The following is a 21433-nucleotide window of genomic DNA, read 5'->3' as shown; positions in this document are numbered from 1 at the left end:
TCATTGACACAGATAAACATACCTATTAAGTAAGTGACTTAGTCCTGTTCAGCTGCTTTGCAGCCTGTAGTTCACGTACATACATTACAGAGTTTTGTGGGAGTCCTAATTTCAGAATTACAGAAAAGTTGATGAATAATTCAGAGAACTCTGTTACAGTCTACCTGGATTCATCAGTTGCTAACATTATGTTACATTTACTTGATTGTTGCTTTATCATTCTGCTATTTTTCTTTACCTTTTAAAACATTCAGGAGAATATTTCCAGTGTCATGCCCCTTTCACTCCTAAGTACTTAGTATGGATTTACTAAGAACAAGGTTCCAACTACAACTTGTGTTACTACGTTGACACACCAAAATGGCTATTTTTCCCCCCAATTTAGATCCAGTTTTTTGTTTTAACTTTTTTTTTATTGAGTTTTAGTCATTTTACAATGTTGTGTCAAATTCCAGTGTAGAGCACAATTTTTCAGTTATACATGAACATATTCATTGTTGCATTTTTTTTTTGCTGTGAGCTACCACAAGATCTTGTATATATTTCCCTGTGCAATACAGTATAACCTTGTTTATCTATTCTGCATATGCCTGTCAGTATCTACAAATTTTGAACTCCCGGTCTGTCTCTTCCCACCCACTGCCCCCTTGGCGACTACAAGTTTGTATTCTGTGTCTGTGAGTCTGTTTCTGTTTTGTATTTATGTTTTTTTTGTTTTTTGGGTTTTTTTTTTTAGATTCCACATATGAGCGATCTCATATGGTATTTTTCTTTCTTTTTCTGGCTTATTTCACTTAGAATGACATTCTCCAGGGACATCCATGTTGCTGCAAATGGCGTTATGTTGTCGTTTTTTGTGGCTGAATAGTATTCCGTTGTATAAATATACCACATCTTCTTTATCCAGTCATCCGTTGATGGACATTTAGGCTGTTTCCATGTCTTGGCTATTGCAAATAGTGCTGCTATGAACATTGGGGTGCAGGTGTTATTTTGAAGTAGGGTTCCTTCTGGATATATGCCCAGGAGTGGGATTCCTGGGTCATATGGTAAGTCTATTCCTAGTCTTTTGAGGAATCTCCATACTGTTTTCCACAGTGGCTGCACCAAACTGCATCCCCACCAGCAGTGTAGGAGGGTTCCCTTTTCCTCACAGCCTCTCCAGCATTTGTCATTTGTGGATTTTTGAATGATGGCCATTCTGACTGGTGTGAGGTGATACCTCATTGTAGTTTTGATTTGCATTTCTCTGGTAATTAGTGATATTGAGCATTTTTTCATGTGCCTATTGATCATTTGTATTTCTTCCTTGGAGAATTGCTTGTTTTAAGTCTTTTGCCCATTTTTAGATTGGGTTGCTTGTTTTTTTCTTATGTCATAGATCCAGTTTAAGATCATGCATTGCATTTAGTTTCAGTGTCTCTTTAGTCCTTTTTAATGTAGAGTTTTGAAGCTTTGTCTTCTTGATTGATGTTTTTGAAGAGTATGGGTCATTTATTTTATAAAGTGACTCAATTTGAGTTGTGTGTTGTTACATGAGTTTTTAAAGTTTTTGCTTAATTATTTTTAAAAAACTCTTTCTTTTTGAACCAACAAAGAATCTTCACAGTTCAGAATGCCATAGGATAAAAAAGGGAATTACCACCTTGTCTACTGTTAAAAAATCCAGTTTATGATAAGTATAAGCATGTAGTTATTTCTTTTTGTATTACCCTCAAGTTGATATTAACAGAAGTTAAAATTTTGACATTACAAGCTTGGATTGTCTTTTTTTGTCTTTTTTAATAAAGGGAGGAAATCAAGATAGAACACTTTGTAGTCGTTTCTGTACCCCCTCCCCCCTACCATTTGTAACAGGCAGATTGGATTTAATACATGGAAATTAGAAGACCACTTGTCTTTAAAAATGGTCTTATTATATATGGAAGCTTGAATTTTCTTGACTGTGATAAATGGTTACTGCTTAAAAGAATTGTCATCTTTTTAAAATTGAAGGGTAGTTGATTAATTGTAGTTATCTTTAAGCTCAGATGCCTTAGGTACTCCTAAAAGCTCTTTTATCTTTTTGCTTTAAAGGAAAATAGGATTATCTTAAAAAATATAAATATTACCCAGATCTGTAACTTAAAACCAAAGATTTTCTTAAACTTCCACTCTCTTTGACCATAATCCATGGCTCAGGGGCCAAACTTGTGAATTGGCCCTTAGACGTAAACAGATTAGTCTCAGGAAAAAAATACATTTTGCTCTGATGTTTTTTTTTGCCTCTCATTCTTTCTGTTCAGGCTTTGTTCATTTCTCCTTCTAATTTTATGCTGTTTTTGTGAGCATATAAATAGGAGCCTAGAGGGAAATGTTGTGTCATATTGAGACTCAAATTTGTAATATGAATGAATGCCTGTATCACATAAATGTTGGCTCCCCTTAGCATTTAACCCATAGAACCTAAGGTATTCAGTACGATTTTCTGTAACTCTGTTCCTTGGATCATTTGTTCATTACTCTGATTTGGAATAAAATGATGTAAAATTGAAAGTAAGAGGATAGTAATCCATGCTAGAAGAAGGTGTGAATGATGAATACTTCCTGTCTCGATCATAAAGTTATTCTCAGATTGAGTCATAACACACTGTTATTTAGCCATCTCTTTGTTTTATTAAGTACTGTTTTATCTTTCCTTTGACCAGAAATATCAAACAGAAGCGGTTAAAATCTCAGGCAAAGGTAACTCCTGAGTTGGTAGGTTCTCCTACTCAGTCTGCCTCAAGTAGGGCGGCTTACTCTGCAAGCCACAAGACAAGTGCTAGTGTCTCTTCGGGTGTTACTTCTGGGGACTCTTCAGATTCAGCGGGATCATCAGAAAGAATGAGAAGAAATAGACCTGTCACTCGAATAACAAATGGGTCTTCACTATCTGGTGAGAAATGGAACGTTATGTGTTCAGCTTTTTGGCACTCAAGTGTGTAACATTATTAGTAACTTTCGGTTTTGAGGAAAGAGTAAATAAGACATTGCCTTGACATTTGAGGAACTTAAAATTGAACAGAAGATACTTAGGTAACAAATAGGGAAAATTAGATTATGTTTGATAAATACTGTTCTTTGCAAATGGTGCAGCCATTTAAGCAAATTTGAATTTTAAGCAAATTTGAAGCTTTCAAATTTTAAATAATGTGATATAAATATCATACTTGGGTGCAAAATTTGACAATTTAAAATTTCTTTAAATAAAAAAAGGACATGGTAATCATATAAGCTTAAAGCTAATGACCTAGTAAATTCTGGAATTTTATTCTAAAATGTAATTCCATTTGTTTTATTGCCATTTGATAATATAGCTGATGCTGGCCCTTTGTGTGAATGAGGCCACGGTGTGTACGTATTTCTGTATTGCTCTGAGCTATCTTGGTAACTTGTGATAGTGTAATAATTACTGTTGTGATTTAAAATAGGATCAAACAGGTAGAATTGCAGCCACATTTTAGAAATTGGCAAGACTTGCAGAAGAGTTTGGGTTACTTAATAGGGTCCTTTGTTAGGGAATCACGTGACAAATTCTGTTTCAGGAAGACTGATTAATTTGACAGTGATGCGCAGGGAAGGGGAAGAATCTGGAAAAATAGTCAACACCTGGGAAGTAGACTACAGTAGGAGCAGTTTCAGAGGAAGAAGCAGTTTGGTGACCGATAGCCCTCTAACACAGCCACTTTCTTCTTTGAAATACTGGACTTGAAATGATTGTGTTTTTTTCTGTAGGAAGTACCTATTTCTAAGAGAAGATAGTAGGTAGCAGGGCTAATTAAAATCTTAATGAAAGCTTGTTTATAAAATATATAAATTATATTTTCTGAATCCAAACCAGTATTAATATGTTACTTGCAGACAACAAGAGAACAAACGATTTCAGTTGCTGATTGTGTACTTCTTAATACTAAAATGTTATCCACTGTTCTTTGAAACAATTAAAACAATATTCTCTTCTTCTAAGTATTTTAAGAGTCTGCTTTTAGTCTGTTGTTCCAAAACAACTGCTCATGTGTGTAAAGATAGGAGAATATATGTAATGAGCTGTTGATGCTTTATTTTTCTTAGAAAGTGAAATGGAAGATTCCTTAGGTACCTCTTCGTCATCTTCAGCTTCAAATAGTTCAGAGGGAAGCAAAGCGAGTTCAAGAGCTCGTGAATCCTCCTTACGTAGTGGGCTGGCCAGGAGCAATAATCTCAGGGTGACCAGAACCAGAGCGGCTCAAAGGAAAATGGGTAAGAAGAGGCTCAGGGGTACTTCAGAGGAATGTGTATCAAGAGAATCCAAAAGCTAAATATTGGCTGGTTTATTGACTTAATGCATCTACATATGATTACATGTCTTTTAGGCTTTTTTTTTTTTTTTTGAGGTGTAATTGACGTAAAACGTTTTATTAATTTTAAGTGTACAGCATAATGATTTGATATTTGTGTACATTACAAAATGATTACCACAATGTCTTTTTACCATGCATCACCATGAATAGTTACAGAAATTTTTTCTTTTTTCTTTTTCTTGTGAAGCCTTAAGATTTACTATAGCAACTTTCAAATATGCAATACAGTATTATTAACTATACTTGCCATGCTGTACATTATATGTCCATGACTTACTTATTTTGTAACTGGAAGTTTGTACCCACTCCCTATCTGCCCTAGCAACCACCAGTCTGTTCTCTGAATCTATGAGCTTGTTTTTTGTTTTACTTTGTTTTGTTTCTGTAGATTCCACATATAAATGAAATCATGTCGTACTGTTTTTCTCTCTCTGACTTATTTCACATAGCATAATGCCCTCAAGGTCCATCCATGTTGTCACAAATGGCAGGATTCCATTTTTTTTTTTCAAATGGCCGAATAGTATTCCATTGTGTATGTTTGTGTGTGTGTGTGTGTATACACACACACACACGTATATGTATGTATACACACATGTTTATATGCCTTTATATACACACATATCACATCTTCTCTATCCATCCATCCGTCAGTGGACACTTAAGTTGTTTCTGTATCTTGGCTGTTGTAAATCATGCTACAGTGAACATGGGGATGCGTACATCTTTTCAAATTCATGTTTTTATTTTCTTTGGATAAAAAACTACAAGTGGAATTATTGGATCATATTATGCTGCTTTTGTTAATTTTTTGAGGAACCTCCAGACTTTTCCATAGTGGCTATACCAGTTTACATTCCCACCAGCAGTGCACAAAGGTTCTCTTTTCTTTCAAATCCTCACCAACACTTGTTATTTGTTTTCTTACAATAGCTGTTCTAACAGGTGTGAGGTGATAGCTCATAGTGGTTTTGATTTGCATTTCTGTGGTGAGGTTGAGCATCTTTTCATGTTCCTGTTGGCCATCTGTATGTCTTCTTTGGAAAAATGCCCATTCAGATCCTCTGCCTACTTTTTAATTGGATTTTTCTTCGCTGCTGTTCAGTTGTATGAGTTCTCCATATATTTTGGATATTAACCACTTATTAGATACGTAATTTGCAGACATCTCCCATTTAGTAAGTTGCCATTTCATTTTATTGATGATTTTCTTTGTTGTGCAGGGGCTTTTTAGTTTGATATAGTTCCACTTGTTTACTTCTGCTTTTGCAGTCAGATCTAAAAAAAATCATTGCCAAGACTGATGTCAGGGATCTTTCTGCCTATGTTTTCTTCTAGTTTTATGGTTTCAGGTTGTAAATTCTTTAATTCAGTTAATTTTTGTGTATGGTGTAAGACAGTGATCTAGTTTCATTCCTTTGTGTGTGGCTGTCTAGTTTCCCAGCACCATTTACTGAAAAGACTGTCCTTTCCCCGTTTTATATTCTTGGCTCCTTTGTCATAAATTGATTGACCACATATGTGTGGGTTTATTTCTGGGCTATTTCTGTTCTATCCTTTAGACTTTTTAAATTTAGAAAGGTAATCTGTTTTGGCATTAAACACTAAGGAACAGCTGCATTAAAATAATAAATCATTTAAAATGTTGAAATGAGGAAGATCTTTCTAATCTTACCCTTACTTTATTTCTAGGTCCAGTTTCTTTAGAAAATGGATGTGGCAGAAAAGCCACTCGAAAGAGAGTCTATTTAAGTGACTCTGATAACAATTCTTTGGAGACTGGTGAAAGTCTAAAAGCCAGAGCTGGAAATAATCGGAAAGTGCTACGAAAGTGTGCTGCTGTGGCTGCCAATAAGATAAAGCTGATGAGTGATGTAGAGGAGAATTCTAGCTCTGAAAGTGTCTGTTCTGGCCGTAAGCTGCCTCACCGCAACGCTTCTGCTGTAGCTAGAAAAAAGTTATTACATAATTCCGAGGATGATCACAGCTTAAAGTCAGAACTTGAAGAAGAGGAGCTAAGAGATCATAATCAAACATTACCATTTTCCAATTCTCATGCTGCCCAGAATACTGAAAATGGAGATTCAGAGTCAGAAAGCAGTTTGCGGGTAGCTCGGAAAAATTGGCATGCTAATGGTTACAAGTCCCATACTCCAGCTGCTTCTAAAGCAAAGTTTCTTAAAATAGAGTCTTCTGAGGAAGACTCTAGAAGTGATGATTCCGATAACGGATGTAACAGAGCTGCTGGCCCATCAGCATCTGGGCAGAAACTTAAGGCAGAAAGCGACTCAGACAAAGAGGAGGAAGCAGATTTTGAACCAAGAAAATATGGTGGTAGGAAGTACAACGCAGGCCGCAAAAATGCTACTTTCCTTAAAAAAGCAAAGATCTTCAGTGATTCAGAGGACTCTGAAGAACAAGATGGAGAAGACGGTAGATGTCATAAAATGGAAATGAACCTGAGTTCAGGGAATTTGAAGCATGAACCTGTTGCTGGGTCCCAGTGTTTCTCAGATCATGTGTCTGAAACTGACTTGGATTCGGATGATGACAAACAAACAAAAGAAAAACTAGACAGTCTTATGAAAGGTAATTCAAAACATTTAACCTCAGTTCACTGATTTATTCTCACTGTCCTCCCTTCTCTGTAGCATAATACATTGTTTTTCCCCCATGAAACTTTGCCACCTGTTTTCTCTCCACTCATACATCCTCCATTAGTCTTTTCTGTGTGTGCATTTAGTTTTGCTCATGTAACAAGCAGCCTTGGCCATAGCTTTTTTTTATTAAAGATTTCACTTCTTGTATTGGTATGGAGATACTGTATTGGCTGTGGGTTTAAGAAAAGCAAAGGTGACACACATTTATAAGCTATGGTGATAACAGTTTGAGAAGAGCAAAGAAAAGATAGGTTGAAAGGAATGTGTTACTGACCTGTTTCTCTTATCAGGAAGTTTTTCTAAATGCTTTACGTTCATTAACTGGTTTAGTCTTCATATCTTATATGACGTAAGTACTATTTCTATCATTGTCCATTTTACTGATAATAACTCTGGAGCACAGAGAGTTAACTTGCTGAATTATCCTGGTAAATGGAGACTGAAAAATATTAAAGAGCAGGAGGCCTCTAAAGCTAGGATTAAAAGCAGCGTGTGATGGAACTTGCAAAATTAACAAGGTGCAGGGAGGCTGAGAATGAGTAGTTTGCAGACCTTAGTGCAGTGGTAAGAGAGCTTAGTTGTGTTCGTGTAAGTAAAGTATTTGCGTGTCAAGTGCTTATGCAGCTAGAAAGGCATGGGATGCTGTTGATGGGCTGTATTGCACTTGCTGAGGCTGAAGAAGTCACTGTTGTGAAGTATTAAAAGCCCAGCCCATTCACTGCCATCCTCCTTCCAAGTTAGAATCCCAAATTTAAGTTGTATAAAATACTGAACATTTAATTCCTTAATATTTGCTAATTTTTAGATTCTACATCACAAGACCATGGACAAAGCAGAAAAGTTTCCAGGAAAAGGGTCTGTTCCAGTGACTCAGACAGCAATTCAAAGGTGGTTAAGAAATCATCAAAAGCCAAAACGGGTCTCCTAAGAGTTCCTCGAAGATGTGCAACCACCGCCGCTAGTAAGATTAAGCTAATGAGTGATGTGGAAGATGTCAGTTTAGAAAATGTGTGTACTAGCAGCAAAAATGGAAGGAAGAAGGCCCTCCGTTTTGCATGTACCACAGCTAAGAAGACAGTGAGTGATTCTGAGGAAGAGGTAAGCTGTGAAGTGCCAAATGAACAGTATGCCTGTGAAGGGAGTCCCCTGGAGGCCAACTCACGAGGTAGCACAAAAAGTATTAGCCAGTCTTTAAATGGAGACTCAGACTCTGAAGGTATGCTGAGTTCAGGACACAAGAACAAGCATACAGGTAGTCACAAAACAAATGTTGCACCTTCTAAAACAGAGAATTCCTTGATTGGGTCTTCAGAGGAAGATTCAAAAAGCCATATTCCAGAGGGTGAGGTTGGTAGAAAATGTTCTTCTGAGTCAACTTTGGTTCAGAAAGCTACTGCAGAGAATAACTTTGAAGAGGAACTGAATTACGGGCTGCGCAGGTGGAATGGCAGAAGACTCAGGACCTATGGGAAGGCTCCTTTCAGTAAGACAAAAGTGATGCGTGGTTCACAGGAAGCAGCCGAGTCAGAAGTAAAAAGGAAGAGACTACGTCCTGAATTGGAAAATGTGAAAGCTTCTGAAACAACAGGGAGTTCAAAGTGTGGACCTGACACTGGTCCCAAATCTGATTCAGATTTGGGGTCTGCGACTGAATCAGAGGCTGACTGTACTGATGATACAAAAACCAAAAAGAGGAAAACGAAAGGAAAAGCAAAAGTAGTTAGAAAAGGTAAAACTTTTACAGCTAACATATCTAAAACTGTGAGACGACAAAGACAAAGCAAACGTCCTAGGTTAAATGTGGATGATAATGACTGGGAGGATTTGGACTATGCAAAGTCTAAAAGAGTTCTTCGACGTTCAAAGATAAAGACGAGAAATCAGGGTAGAAGGACCGTGAGATACCATGATGGGGATGATGATAGAGGCTTAGAAAATGTGTTAGATTTTGATGATTGCACCTTATGACCTTGAGGGAAAACCAGTTCATTTAAGGAGGGAATGGACTGGAATTTATAGTGAATGCTGGCTGTTGAAATTATTTTTTGTCCTACAATTCAGGGAATATATTTATATTTTTCTATGAAAAGTTACGAATGTGACTAAATCATGACTGTTATTTTATTTGCACTTGCCTTTGTAGCAGCATTCAGCACAGGTGCCAAAATACGCTTCACTTTGGGGGCAGATCTACTTTGACAGTATTTAACTACATAGAGCAGGGGTTTGAAGTATGTTAAACACTAGACATCCTGGTTCTCAAAGCCAGTGAGCATTACTTTCATGGTAGCAAGTGTCATACAGTTATTTTCTGAGTTCGTCAAGAGGTGGTAGTTTCTAATCCCAGCCCTGTTGTAGTGTAAACTCCATGTGACCTATGTTTACAGAGTCGTCATAAATACTATGTGCATACTGACGTAACAGTCATGGGAGGTGGAACCATGATCAGTAGGCAAGGTACCTACCACTTCTTTTCTTTCCCTGGCTACTTGAGTAGAATGCATTATACCAGATTTGGTCATTTTCATTGAAATCGTTTCCAGTTTTCTTTCCAAATCCTGTTGGGTCTTCCTCTTTTTGTTTATTTTTAAGGAAAATATCCATTTTATTTTATAAACTTGAATTTATAAAGTGCCGGTAAATTATTTTTTTTAATGTTTTGATTGTATATTTTAAACCTTTAAGGCCAGACTATAGTGGCAGCATTTTCTTTTAAATTGTGCACTAACAAAATGCTATATAAATGCCTTTCTCAGATCTCCTGGTTTCCATGTACGAGATTTAACCAAAATCTTGGTCTTCCGTAGTCTCACTCTGTGAAATAGAGGAGTTCGTGTGCCTTAGACTTAGGTGTAAGTGTGTTCTTCAATAGTGTGTACAGGGCTAGAAGTATTTAAATTACATGTAGTTTCCCCCATCTCTATTGAAATTGTAGAGTTGAGTTTTGTTGAAAGAGTGCAATTGCAAATCTCTTTTATATAGGAAAATAGTTTAATTCATTCTCCGTCTCTTTTAGTTTACTGCTGCCATGTGCAATCCCAGGCATTCTTTGCTGGTGCAACTAAGTATCTTTATTAGTGACCTCTAATTTAAATCTAAGAAATTGTTCTGTATTGTGGGAAAATAATTTTCGAATCCATTTAAAGCAGAACTTTGACCACATCATCAGATACCATCGTACACTTATTTTTGAGCCAAATATTTTTACTTGATAGGTTGTGCTACTCCAGACAGTGTAGGTGGCCATTCCTAGCTTGTTTGTGCCTGAAGATGGACTTGATTCAAGTGGTTTACGTATTTTGTAGCTGAGGGGTATGTTACAGTACCCCTATCCTTTGTTATTTATTGGCCCTAACTGTATTTGGGTTCAGACAAAACTAACCCTTTTCTCCTGTGTATCCTTCAGGTGGCAGATATGGAAAAGCATCAGACTCTGGTATCAGTGTTAGAATGTGCTTAAGTGTTGTTACTTTTTAGTTATCTATTCCATTTAACAGGGTAGAAAGTCCTTTCTCTTTCTACTCTGGTGTAAGGGGAAGGATGTCCTTAGACGTTACCAGCTGAGATAGGTGGGGTACCCACCTCTCTTTTGGTTGTTCAGAGAGCTATCACCACTTCAGAACTATGATGCTTTTCTTCTAAAAGCTCGTGTTAACTGTGCTGTTGACAGATTGAGTCAGGGAAATCATCCTTGACTGTTGACCTGAAAAAAATAATGGAATGGGCTTTACTTCCCTAATTTTAAGAAATGGTGATAGATGTCATAGCTATTAATTTATTTTAACTCTTCTTAAGCTTCTGTTTTACATCTATTCTCAGGGTTATAACTCCATGTTTACCATCATCTGCAAAAGGGTACCAAAAAAATCCATAAATAAATAGGGAATATATTCATAAACACATGAGTTCTTTTGTTTGGTGAAATGATACTTTGACAATTTAGGCTTCATCAATAGAACTGTTCTTATCTTTTGGACTGAATTAACTGAATTGATTGGCTAGTCAACCAATTCCTAATTTTTCATTTTGTCCAAAATGGTTAGACCCTAGTATGTAGAAGCAGTGTTTTGGTTTCATCCGAAAAAAAATGAGAATTGGCCTGGTGACTTTGAAAGCATGGTTGACGATGGTAGCTTCTCAAGTTCTGAAGTAAAACTAGGGGATTATAGAGGGAATCATTTTTATGGGTTTTTTTGGTCATGGTGCTATTCCTAAGGGTTAACTTTGAATATGTGACACACACTCCTAAGTACCTTTAAGGAAAATTAATAAATAATTAATAGTTCAAAATGTTTACATTGAGCACTAGAACATGTTTGACTTTTTTTTTTTCTATTTCTCCTTATGCGAAATGAGCAGGGATGTAATGCACAGATGTACTTTAATGTGTTTGGGGTCAGTTGTGTTTTTCTTGTGAAAAAAGACAAAAGGTTACAGGTTAAATGTGAACTGATCCAGAAGTAAGTGCTGTACTTTCCATTGCACTTGAAGTAATTTAATGGTGTATCTGAAAAAAAAAAAAAAAAAAAAAAAAAAAAAAGACTACTGTGGTTGTGTATGTCCAAAGTCCTATGATTTTATTCATTTATGGTTAAAAGGTTTGAGGTGTATTTAGGTTTGACTTCTGATTCCTTTGAAAGACTAATTTTACCAAGCGTATTAAGACAAAAAGATTTCAAACATTTAGAAAAGTAAGTGAGATTTTTAAAAGCTCTTTTTTTCCTTCATTTCCTGCTTATTTAAAAAGGGTATACTGACAGTGTATAGTAACTTCTGAATAAAAGGAAGAGTTTATCCCATTTTCATATAATTCCTAGGGTAATTATTCTCCCTTTTTTATTTTAGGGGAAAATCTGATTAAACCTTTTGTAAATTTAGTACTCCTTTGAAAGAATGATAAGGCATTTACAGCTTCTAAGTTACAACACAAAAGTTACTTCTAGATAGTTGAAGAGTTGTACCTACAAAAGAAAGTTTTATGGTAAGAAAAAGAGGCAGGGGGGAAAGAACTTATGTTTTAGGAAGAGGCACTTTAAAACCTAGAAGTGCAAATGGGGAAAGGAGACATAAACCAGTAAAAATGCCATCTGAAGGTACTACTGTCCAAAAATAAGAGTAAGACACATAACCAAATCCTTCACACCCCATTGGTTGATGACCTCTTAAATAAAAATTCTTAACTTAGAATAACGTTGGGCCTATACTACATTCCCTGTCCCTCTTCTAGCCTTTTTTCCTTTAGAATAATCAGAACACAGAATTTATTAACTTCACTGTATGATATTAAAAACTAAAATGAAAGGATTTTGTTAATCCCTTCTGTCAGTACAAATTGAGTTTGATTGTGTCACCTGAAAAAATTGAGAGGTTTCAAGAACATTGCTAAAGGTACATACAATATTTTTGGTTTTCCTTTCTACTCAGTTGTTTTGACTTTTCAAGTAGTATTTAAATGGCTAGAAAAGGTCTTTTTGCCTTGCCTTTTTTTATAGCTGAAATGCCATCTCCATTCTTTTCATTGATATTAAGTTAATATATTTATCAGTTATCTTGTAGTTGTCACCAGCTCCTTTAGTTGGTACATTATATGGAAATTGTAGTTCAGTTTTTCTAGTATGGTGACAAGCACCTTCATTATAGAAGAGCTTTCCGTCTGTTCATTATTTAGTTACATCTCTCATTCTGTTGTGGGTATCAGGGAACAGTAAAGCAGAAACCCTAAGAAATTTGCAACTAACAATAAGACGATCTCTTAACCTCTAGTATTTCGGAACATGCAGAGCAAACCGAATAAATTTGTCAAAGGTAGGGAAAAATGAAACATAGAAAAACCCGGTCCAACTAGATTAGTAAATGCTCATCCTACTTGTAGCACAAATTGTGCATTTAATGGAAAGGATTGAACTGTAAACGGTGTTGGTGAGGGCTGTGTATTCTTTTCTCACATTTTAAGAGAAGTTTTTACAGCTATTTTTTAAGGTTACAGATGCTGCCTAAGGATGCATGGGAATTCTCAAAAGTTTAGAGAAATTTCTACCAATCGTAATCTGTCAAGCTGGTTCCAAATATATTGTTAATTTGGTAGAAAAATATCAAGACTCCTACTTGGTATCTCCTCAAGGATTGCTCTTCCGGGCTGGCGGGAGGGAGGCGGGGCCGGGGCACCCGCAGCATGAGGGCGGGCCCTGCAGACCCGCAGGCAGTCTCTGGCAGAGTGTGCGTGCTACAGGCTGTCTGCACTGGTAGTGTGATTGAACTTAATTATCAGTACTGCAGCATGTTGTCTGGTCATGCTTTAGTCTTTACGTTCATTTAAGGTAAGTTTTATCATTTATTAAAATTTTAATGGGGATTTGGGCTGTAAAGAGAAAGGCATTCTGAGGATTGAGATGAGACGGCGCAGACTGGACTGCAGCAGCCAGCCCGACCTGCCATTGGTTCCACAAGGGAAAGTATTTAGAAATTACCGCCTTTTTTGATTAGTGGTTAAATGTTAAAGGAATCTTTAATAAGTTGAAGTTGATTTTCTAAGTGTTGATCCACACTGAGTCCTCGGACTGTTCAGGTACATTCAATTCACCTATAAAATTCTAACCGTTTTACTGGAGCTGGTCAGAAAGGCAAGTCTTTAATTTTCCACTCCCTCATGCGAGTTCTGCTTTAACTTTCTAAATTCACTCATAACCACATCTAAGGCTTAGCATTGTCAACTAGGAACCAGTTCTTTTTGACAACTAACTGAAGTAGTAGAGTATGATAAATTTAATACTGTGATAATTACAAGCAAATGTTTTTTTTGTCTTTTTATTTTTTTTTAAACTACTGCAAGCTTCTAGCTGGTTAATTCTGTGAGGTTTGCAACATCCAATCAGTTTCCCTTGCAATTCACCTTTCCTTTTTGTCTGAAGCAGCTCCCCAACCTTCATCCACTTGTGATTTCTTATGCAGGCAGAATGCAGCGCAGTTTGTTGTACGAGCCAGGGCAGGGGAAACTGGAGGGAATCAGATGTGCTTGAAAGGGGCTGCCATTGGACTGTGGCATTGCTGCGTTTCATTCGTAAACTAATAAAGTAGATTGAAAACCCAGTATTTACTTCTGATACCTTCTTATCCTGCCTACGCTGGTCAGAAATGATCTGAGCTATCTCTTTAAAAACTCAAGCGGGGCTGCCTTTCACCTCTCCAGCACCTTCTTCCTCTGAGCCTCAGAAGCTCACCTGTCATTCATTCTTTTTGATCCTTGTTTGTTCTTTGCGCTGTTGCCTGTCTGTAACTTCTAATTAGTCCACATTCATTCTTACACCACTTCCTCAGGGCGGCTTTCCCTGACCACCCACACTCCCCAACATTCAAATGTCTTGTTGCAGATTCTCCAGCATTTTTTCTCTCTCCTTCACAGCACTTGTCACAATTGCAGTTTTTAAATGTTGTCAAAATTGCAGTTTTAAAATGTGTATAATTATCTGATTACTGCATTTTCCTCCAATAAACTGATAGCTCTGTGAGAGCAAGGATCATAAAAGAGTATCATTAAGCAGATAAGTTCCCTGAATTCATATAGTTTTTATCAGATTAAAAAAAAAAAGTTGCAATAGCCATCACAACTCTTGTGAGAATCATTAAGAATGACTGGTTCCCACTAACTTTTCTAGGGATGAGAGAAAACTGTGTAAGGATCTAGACTAGCTGTAGGTGCAGAACAAAAGAAGGCTCTGTGGTACCCATCACTGAGTGTGCTGAAGACTTTAGTTCATCTCTTCAACCATAGAAGGACCAAACTAGTGAAGAACAACTCTAGGTTACAGAATTACTTCCTACAGTCTCTTTACCTGACACTGTCATACTGAAGTTGACTTCTCAGTGTTACCAACTCCCCCTAGAAAAATGTTAAACCCAGGGAGTTACAGAAAACACGGTTCTATAGTCCTTCTTTAAAGAGACTCACAGTTCGTGGTATCTTTTGGAAATTTATGCTTTAGGGACTATCAGTGATAACTGCTATTTGCTTCCTGAGTTGTGGTCTTTTTCATTGCTTATCAGTGAAGGGCAGGGGCAGAGAGTGAAGAAAGGACGTCTCAGACCTGCCCTGGTAAGAGGCTTGCAGGGGAGAGGTTATTTACAGCTTAGAGGTCTCCTCTCCATAGGGGTTGGATTTATCCACCAACCACAGCAGCAAGTAATGTCAATACAGTATATGAAATAGGCCAGTATGTTGTTTTCATTTTGATTCAGGCATTCTTTTATCTTTTTCCATTCTCAAATTTGTTTATTATACACACAATTAAAATGCTGATTAGATGAAAATTTTTTATACTTCTGTAGCAATGATGTGACTTTTACTTTGGATTTAGGAAAACATCTTTGTATCATGGAATATCCTAATTGGAATATGAGTCATCCTTAAAATACAGAAACTAGGGATTATTGCTTTGAATCAAACTAATGTTTACATCCAAGTTGCTATTCACTACAGACCTATTAGAGTATGTAGTGATCCATGAGTTACAATTTAAAGTGGTCATCTCGGTAAGCTGTGATGGAGCGCTATTAAAGATACATCTTCACTCTACTAGTGAGGTTTGACCACACCCAGATAGGGAATCATTTACAGAAAAGCAGAAGCGCCTCCAGCACTGAATGACTGTTTCAACACAGGTGGCTGACCCAATACCATCTGGGACAGCAGGACCTGTGGGATGGTACCGATTCGTCAGTATTGAATGACAACATCACAAATGTATTGTCAGAGCAGTATCCTCCAAAATTTTTAAGCTTGTACCCTAACATATAAATTGGATTTCTCTCTTACCCTGAACTTCCTGTATATATTTCTAAAAATTAGTTTTCTCAAGAAGAATAAAGCACTTTATAATTTACTAAGTTCTCAGTAATAAAGTTAACACTGACACGTATGTATTATTATATTTTTAAAAATTCCCCACACCATCTTTGGCGTTCCTCAGATTGTTTTTATCTTAATGAAATTCCCATTTTTATGGTCTAAGTCTTTAGAGACACGGCTTTATCAAGTTGGAGTCACTGTATACGATATAATTTAGTCCTGAATTCTCTCCCCTCTGGACATAGCTAAAATTTCCTTAAAATATTTTTAAAAGCCTGGGTTATCTTAACTTTTGTGTTATCTTAACTTTTCCCTTATTTTGGATTACAAATGTGTCTTAATTATATTTACTAGGTTCCTAAGTTGTCAGTATAGGTGCTTCCATCACTACATCAGAAAGGAATTAATTACTGCAACTTAAATCATTTTGTCCCACAGAAATTCTGGGTGTAATTTTCCATCTGTACCGTTCAGCTGGGTGTGCTGTTGGGAATGAACCAGTAGTCTATTTTTAGTATTTTTTTTTCAGCGCGCAAATGGATGCCTGCGTTTAGTTGGCTGATAACAGCACATCATCTTACCATAAAGCACAAATTTCACCTTAATTTTGCTATATATTTTTAAAAACTTCATTTATCTGTTGTAGTCTATTTATATTCTAACATTTACTAAACATTGATTTAATGTGTTAAAGATTCACTTTGAATCTAGGGGTGGTTTGCAGAGACAGAAGTTTATAATTTAAAAATTCCTAAGGAAACATTCTTGGAAGGCGAAAACGTTAAGCCACGCCTCCATTCACTCCCCTATCTCACGTGCACGTGACTCCGCGGAGCCCAGCCGAGGGTGCGGAGGGCACGTGCATGGGCGCGGCCATGCTCGTCAGCTGCGAAGCTTGTCTTTAGAAATAGGATTAATCTGGGAAAGCATATGGATCTTGTAACTGGCAAAAAGGACGTGCATTTATGGGGGGACGCTTTTAGTAAAGTAGTTCGTAATGTGTTTTGGGGGAACTTTTATGGGTCTTGGAGAAAGCACAAGCACATCTTTGAAATGAGTTTGATAGACTTTAGGTAAAATCTGAAGGGCTTTGCTTTTGAGGGTGGAACATTTTCCTCTTTAGTCCTTGGTCTACTGTTAACATGTCAACCCACAAGCCATTTTCACCTGTGCTCACTGCCTTTGGTGACAGAAAGGTAAACATCTCCTCTCACAAAAGGAAAAACTAAGAAGGTTGGTAGTTTGTAGTTTCACTCTACAGAGTAACAGTGTTGACAGCTGACAAAACCCTTACTGTCTAGTCCTTAGCTGTGAGAAGGATGTGTAGTGGAAATGAGTCCTCGGGGTGCCGTGCGGTTACTGCAGCATCTGCAGCGGCTGCTTCCCGGCTGCTGGCTGGCTGGATCCCCGAGGCGGGGCCCTGTAAGCTCGCCTCCCAGCCAGACCTGGGAGCCCTGCAGACAGTTCTAGGTGGTTTGACTGTTAACGGCAGCAAGACTAGGTCGCCAAAAGATGAGGCCTAACATTCAGGAGCTAATGAACTTCAGATGCATTTTTATCAAGAAGTACTTTTTGCCCCAGAATAGTGCTAATTAACCTTGTATTTGAAATTTGAAAATCTGGCTTTGAGATGCTGGCAAAAATAAAAATGTTTTGAGCCCATCTAAGCTGGTGGACGTGGAGTAGTAGGCCCGGCACCACGTGGATCCTCAGCCCTCCAGCGTGATCCACCTGAAGCCTCCCGCCCAGATCGCCCCAGCCCACAGGAAGGACTTGCCTCTGGAGGGCGCTGCTTTTTTTTTTAAACACCTTTATTGGGGAACAATTCCTGTACAGTAAGCTACACATATTTCAGATGTACAGTTTGATAGATTTTGATAGATGTACACACTTATGAAACCACCACAACAGCCACTCCCCAGGAGGTGAAAATTTCGAACTCCTGATTTATCCCTTCCCACCCCTTTTACCCCCCCCCCCCCGTAACTGTAAGTTTGTTCACTGTGTGAATCTGTTTCTGATTTGTAGGCAGAATGCTTTTTGTCCTGCCTTCTGACTGGTGGATCCCGTCACAGTTTCTAGCTCTCAGCTACAGTACCACATCCAAGCTGCCCTTGCCCCTTAGTTTAGCCTTGGTTTCTAGAATATGTTCTCACAGCACCCCGCACTTCCTGGTTCCTTACAGCCGCTGCACTCACACGTGTAGAGTTTGTTTCGGAATCAGCCTGGTCCTCCCTGTGCCCAGCACGTAACTAGCTCAGAAAATACTTGAGTAACAATGAAACTAGAGTCTAATTTCAGTTATATAAAATGCTGAAATAATTTGAAAAAAATGAATCTAGGATTAAAACCACATTTCGGTTATATAAAACTAATATACAATTCCTTTTTATCTGCTAGTGACCCATGTAATTTTTTTGAGTAAAGGAAGTACTTGTGTTGGGATGAAAACCTTAAGGATCCCATTGGGCCAGGGCTTTTGCAGCATCACAGTCATGGTGGCGTTTCCTTCTTGTTTAGGTTCTAGGAAAATTATTTCAGAGATCCTATGGACCATTTTAAAGTAGTTCAGCATAGATTAGAAATTATACTAAAAAATTTAAACCTATATAGTTTTATTTTTAAAAAGTGCTTTTAGGTCAGTGGCTTTATGACACTGAAGGTACTTAACATATTCTTACAAGCCTGCTGCTGCTGTGACAGTTATCCTCACAGATGGTAAAGTATGTGCGGTGCGAGGGACCCTAGCTTCCACTCAAGACTTCCTTTTGTAGACAAGGAAATGGAAGCTTATATCAATGTAAAAAACGTGTAGTATCACTGATGATCACTTATGTCTTTGTTTTTTATTTAGCATCGTGAGTAGGAATGTATTGTTGAGGAATGTAAGTAGTAAAATCTTGTGTTACAAGGTTTTGGCATTTACATGAACTTTCACTCATTTTTCAGAATCTGTTCCTAGAGACAGAGAACCCAATACACAAATGAGAACATGTATGCATAATCAGAAGGATGCAGTGCAAATGCCTAGTGAAACTCTGAAAGCAAAAATGGTACCTGAGAAAGTTCCCCGCAGATGTGCTACTGTTGCTGCAAATAAAATAAAGATAATGAGTAATCTAAAGGAAACGATTTCAGGACCAGAAAATGTCTGGATTAGGAAGAGTAGCAGAAAACTGCCCCATCGAAATGCTTCTGCTGCGGCTAAGAAAAGATTACTGAATGTTTATAAAGAGGATGATACAACCGTAAATTCTGAAAGTGAAAAGGAGCTAGAAGATATTAATAGAAAAATGCCCTTTTTAAGGCGGTTCAGATCCTGGAAAGAAAAAGCACAGTAGTGACTATGAAAATGTAGAAGTGGAATTGAGAATCAGGGGCCACAATAAACCAGCAGTTGCATTCTGCTCCTAGCTCTAACATTAATCCCTTGTTGGCACCTTTTGAGGAATTTTCTAAAAGCCATAACCCAGTGGGTCCAAGTGGGAGGACAGTGTCCTCTTAGTCAGCCCTGTACAGACACACCCTACAGACAACTGTGAGGTGGAACTAGATCACGGAGCCTGTAGTTGCAGAGGCACAAAGAAAAGAGAAATGGCATGTCCTGAGCTTATTCCTTTTCAGAAAGGAAGGGCTGTGAAGAAATCTCTTGATTCCTTAGAGGAAGAAAATAATGGGAAGTGTACAGGGTCTGTAGCGAAAACTTCAAGGACTGAAAACATTTCAAAACATCAACCTGATGCTAATTTTCAGGGTTCTGCATTAAAGTATAAAAATTCAGGTCACCATGACTATGGGTGTCCTTACTGAAATAAGAGGGGGGAAAAATTAGGCACATTTCAAGAGGAAGTGCCATTGAGTATATCTTTTGAGTGAAGCAAATACTTTAACAAGATCCAGTCCCTATAATTCGCAACCCCAAAAGTCAAAAACCACTTCAACTAGAAGGACCGGGGATTCAAAGACGGGGATATTGATAAATGAGTTCTGAGATAGAGTGCTGGAAATAGAAAAAATCCATTAATGTCTTATTTTGTTTATAATATTGGAATTCATACTGAATGATGACCACTTGATATGACTAATTCAGGGAATATATATTTTTCTATGAAAGCTATGAATGTGACTATCAACTTCTTTTTCTCATTTTTACTTTCACGTAGCAGCATTTACAAAGATGCCAAAATGTGCCTCAGTATGAGGCAGGTCTTAGTTTTAATCAGTTAGAAAATAAAAAGTATAGAGTAAGATCAAAACAGTCATATTTTTAGATGATAGTCAAATCTTATGTTTCTCTTCAGCACCTTAAAAAGTTAGAACTTTGTGAATACTTTGAGAAAATTTATTACAATCTCATCACAACAAACTTTAATGGCAGCATGTCTGGGCTTTTTCATTGTGGCCTTCACTAGGATTAGAAAATCTGGTCTTGATACTATAAAGAATTTCTTTGCAATGAGATTTAATTTGTTGTTAATGGGTATTTGTTGAAATGAAAATTCACCAGATTAAATGAACGCACTGTCAAATCTTTTTAACATAGTAACTATTGGAAAAATGAATTGTTATAAGCTAGTTTTTTTCCCATTAAAAAATATCTGTGAATATTAATATATGATTTGCATGTGTATATCTGAAAAAGTAAAACAGAAACCTAAGGGTTTCTTTTCCTTTTTCGTCAAAAGACTAATGTAATGCATATTTTTTGGTTATACAGCTCAACCAAGTGTCTTGATTACTTGAGAAATTTGTTTGTGGTTGCATGTCTGCTTAAAAACAGGCTTTTTGTTTTCTTTTTCTTTGCATAAGCCAGAATATTTCTATCCTATGGAGTCTGTTCTTTGCTCTGTTTATAGTCTGTTTTTGTCTGAAATACTGATACTAGTATCTTGTTACTAGTACAGATGAGAAAGGGAAGAATTCCTAATAAACTGCTAATATTTTTAGGTGCATGGGGTTTGATTTCTGATCTTTAACAAAGTGTTTAAACCTATTTCCGGTCCCATCTTTACACTTAATTTCATAGAAACTTCTTATTGGGTATGTTATGTCCTCAACAAATGCCATAAAATGAAAATGTTAAAATCTCAAGAGTATTTTATGCAAAATTTTTGACAGTTTCAGTGTCATGAAGATTTCATTTTGATTTCATTTGGGGTTAATTTCTGTCAGTACTTGAGATAGTATCATCAGCCTTCTTTCATAGTGGAATCCTTTTTCTGATTTAGTATTTAATTTGAACATATACTTGCCTATTTTTAAGTGCTTGGCCTAATTTTATTTTAACAACATGAAATAAGCATTTGTTTAAGACTTAACATTCTTGTAAAACTGTCTGAAATGTATGCAGAATTTTAATCATGGCCAAATGTACTATTATTACCCTATTTATAATTTTAATTGGCTTTACAGAAATGATTTCTTCATAATGTAACTGAAATCAAATTGAGGATCTTCCTGGTAAAAATGAAGTTATTTTATTCAACAAAAGGACTAAGACAAAGTGATACCCAAACTTTTATTCTGCAATTGTCATTCTATAAATCCAGGAGTCTTAACGCAGTTTTAAA

The 21433-nt window shown here is 37.0% G+C and overlaps 1 protein-coding gene across 1 annotated transcript in view; it reads left to right on the top strand.

Annotated features, from left to right (window-relative positions):
* BRWD1 (bromodomain and WD repeat domain containing 1) overlaps positions 1–20813 on the top strand; it is a 111253-nt gene extending 90440 nt beyond the window's left edge. The window contains exons 38-42 of the mRNA XM_064475993.1: positions 2688–2917; positions 4093–4260; positions 6054–6950; positions 7827–8750; positions 18813–20813. Of these exons, the coding sequence (XP_064332063.1) occupies positions 2688–2917; positions 4093–4260; positions 6054–6950; positions 7827–8750; positions 18813–19204 (2611 nt within the window). The 3' untranslated portion in view covers positions 19205–20813. The remainder of the gene's footprint in view (positions 1–2687; positions 2918–4092; positions 4261–6053; positions 6951–7826; positions 8751–18812) is intronic.
* The last annotated feature ends 620 nt before the right edge of the window (positions 20814–21433 follow it).

This window comes from Camelus dromedarius, chromosome 2 (genome assembly GCF_036321535.1).
Source record: "Camelus dromedarius isolate mCamDro1 chromosome 2, mCamDro1.pat, whole genome shotgun sequence".
Lineage (NCBI taxonomy): Eukaryota > Metazoa > Chordata > Mammalia > Artiodactyla > Camelidae > Camelus > Camelus dromedarius.
Note: the sequence above shows the minus strand (reverse complement) of the source record. Positions and strands in the feature narration are given on the sequence as shown.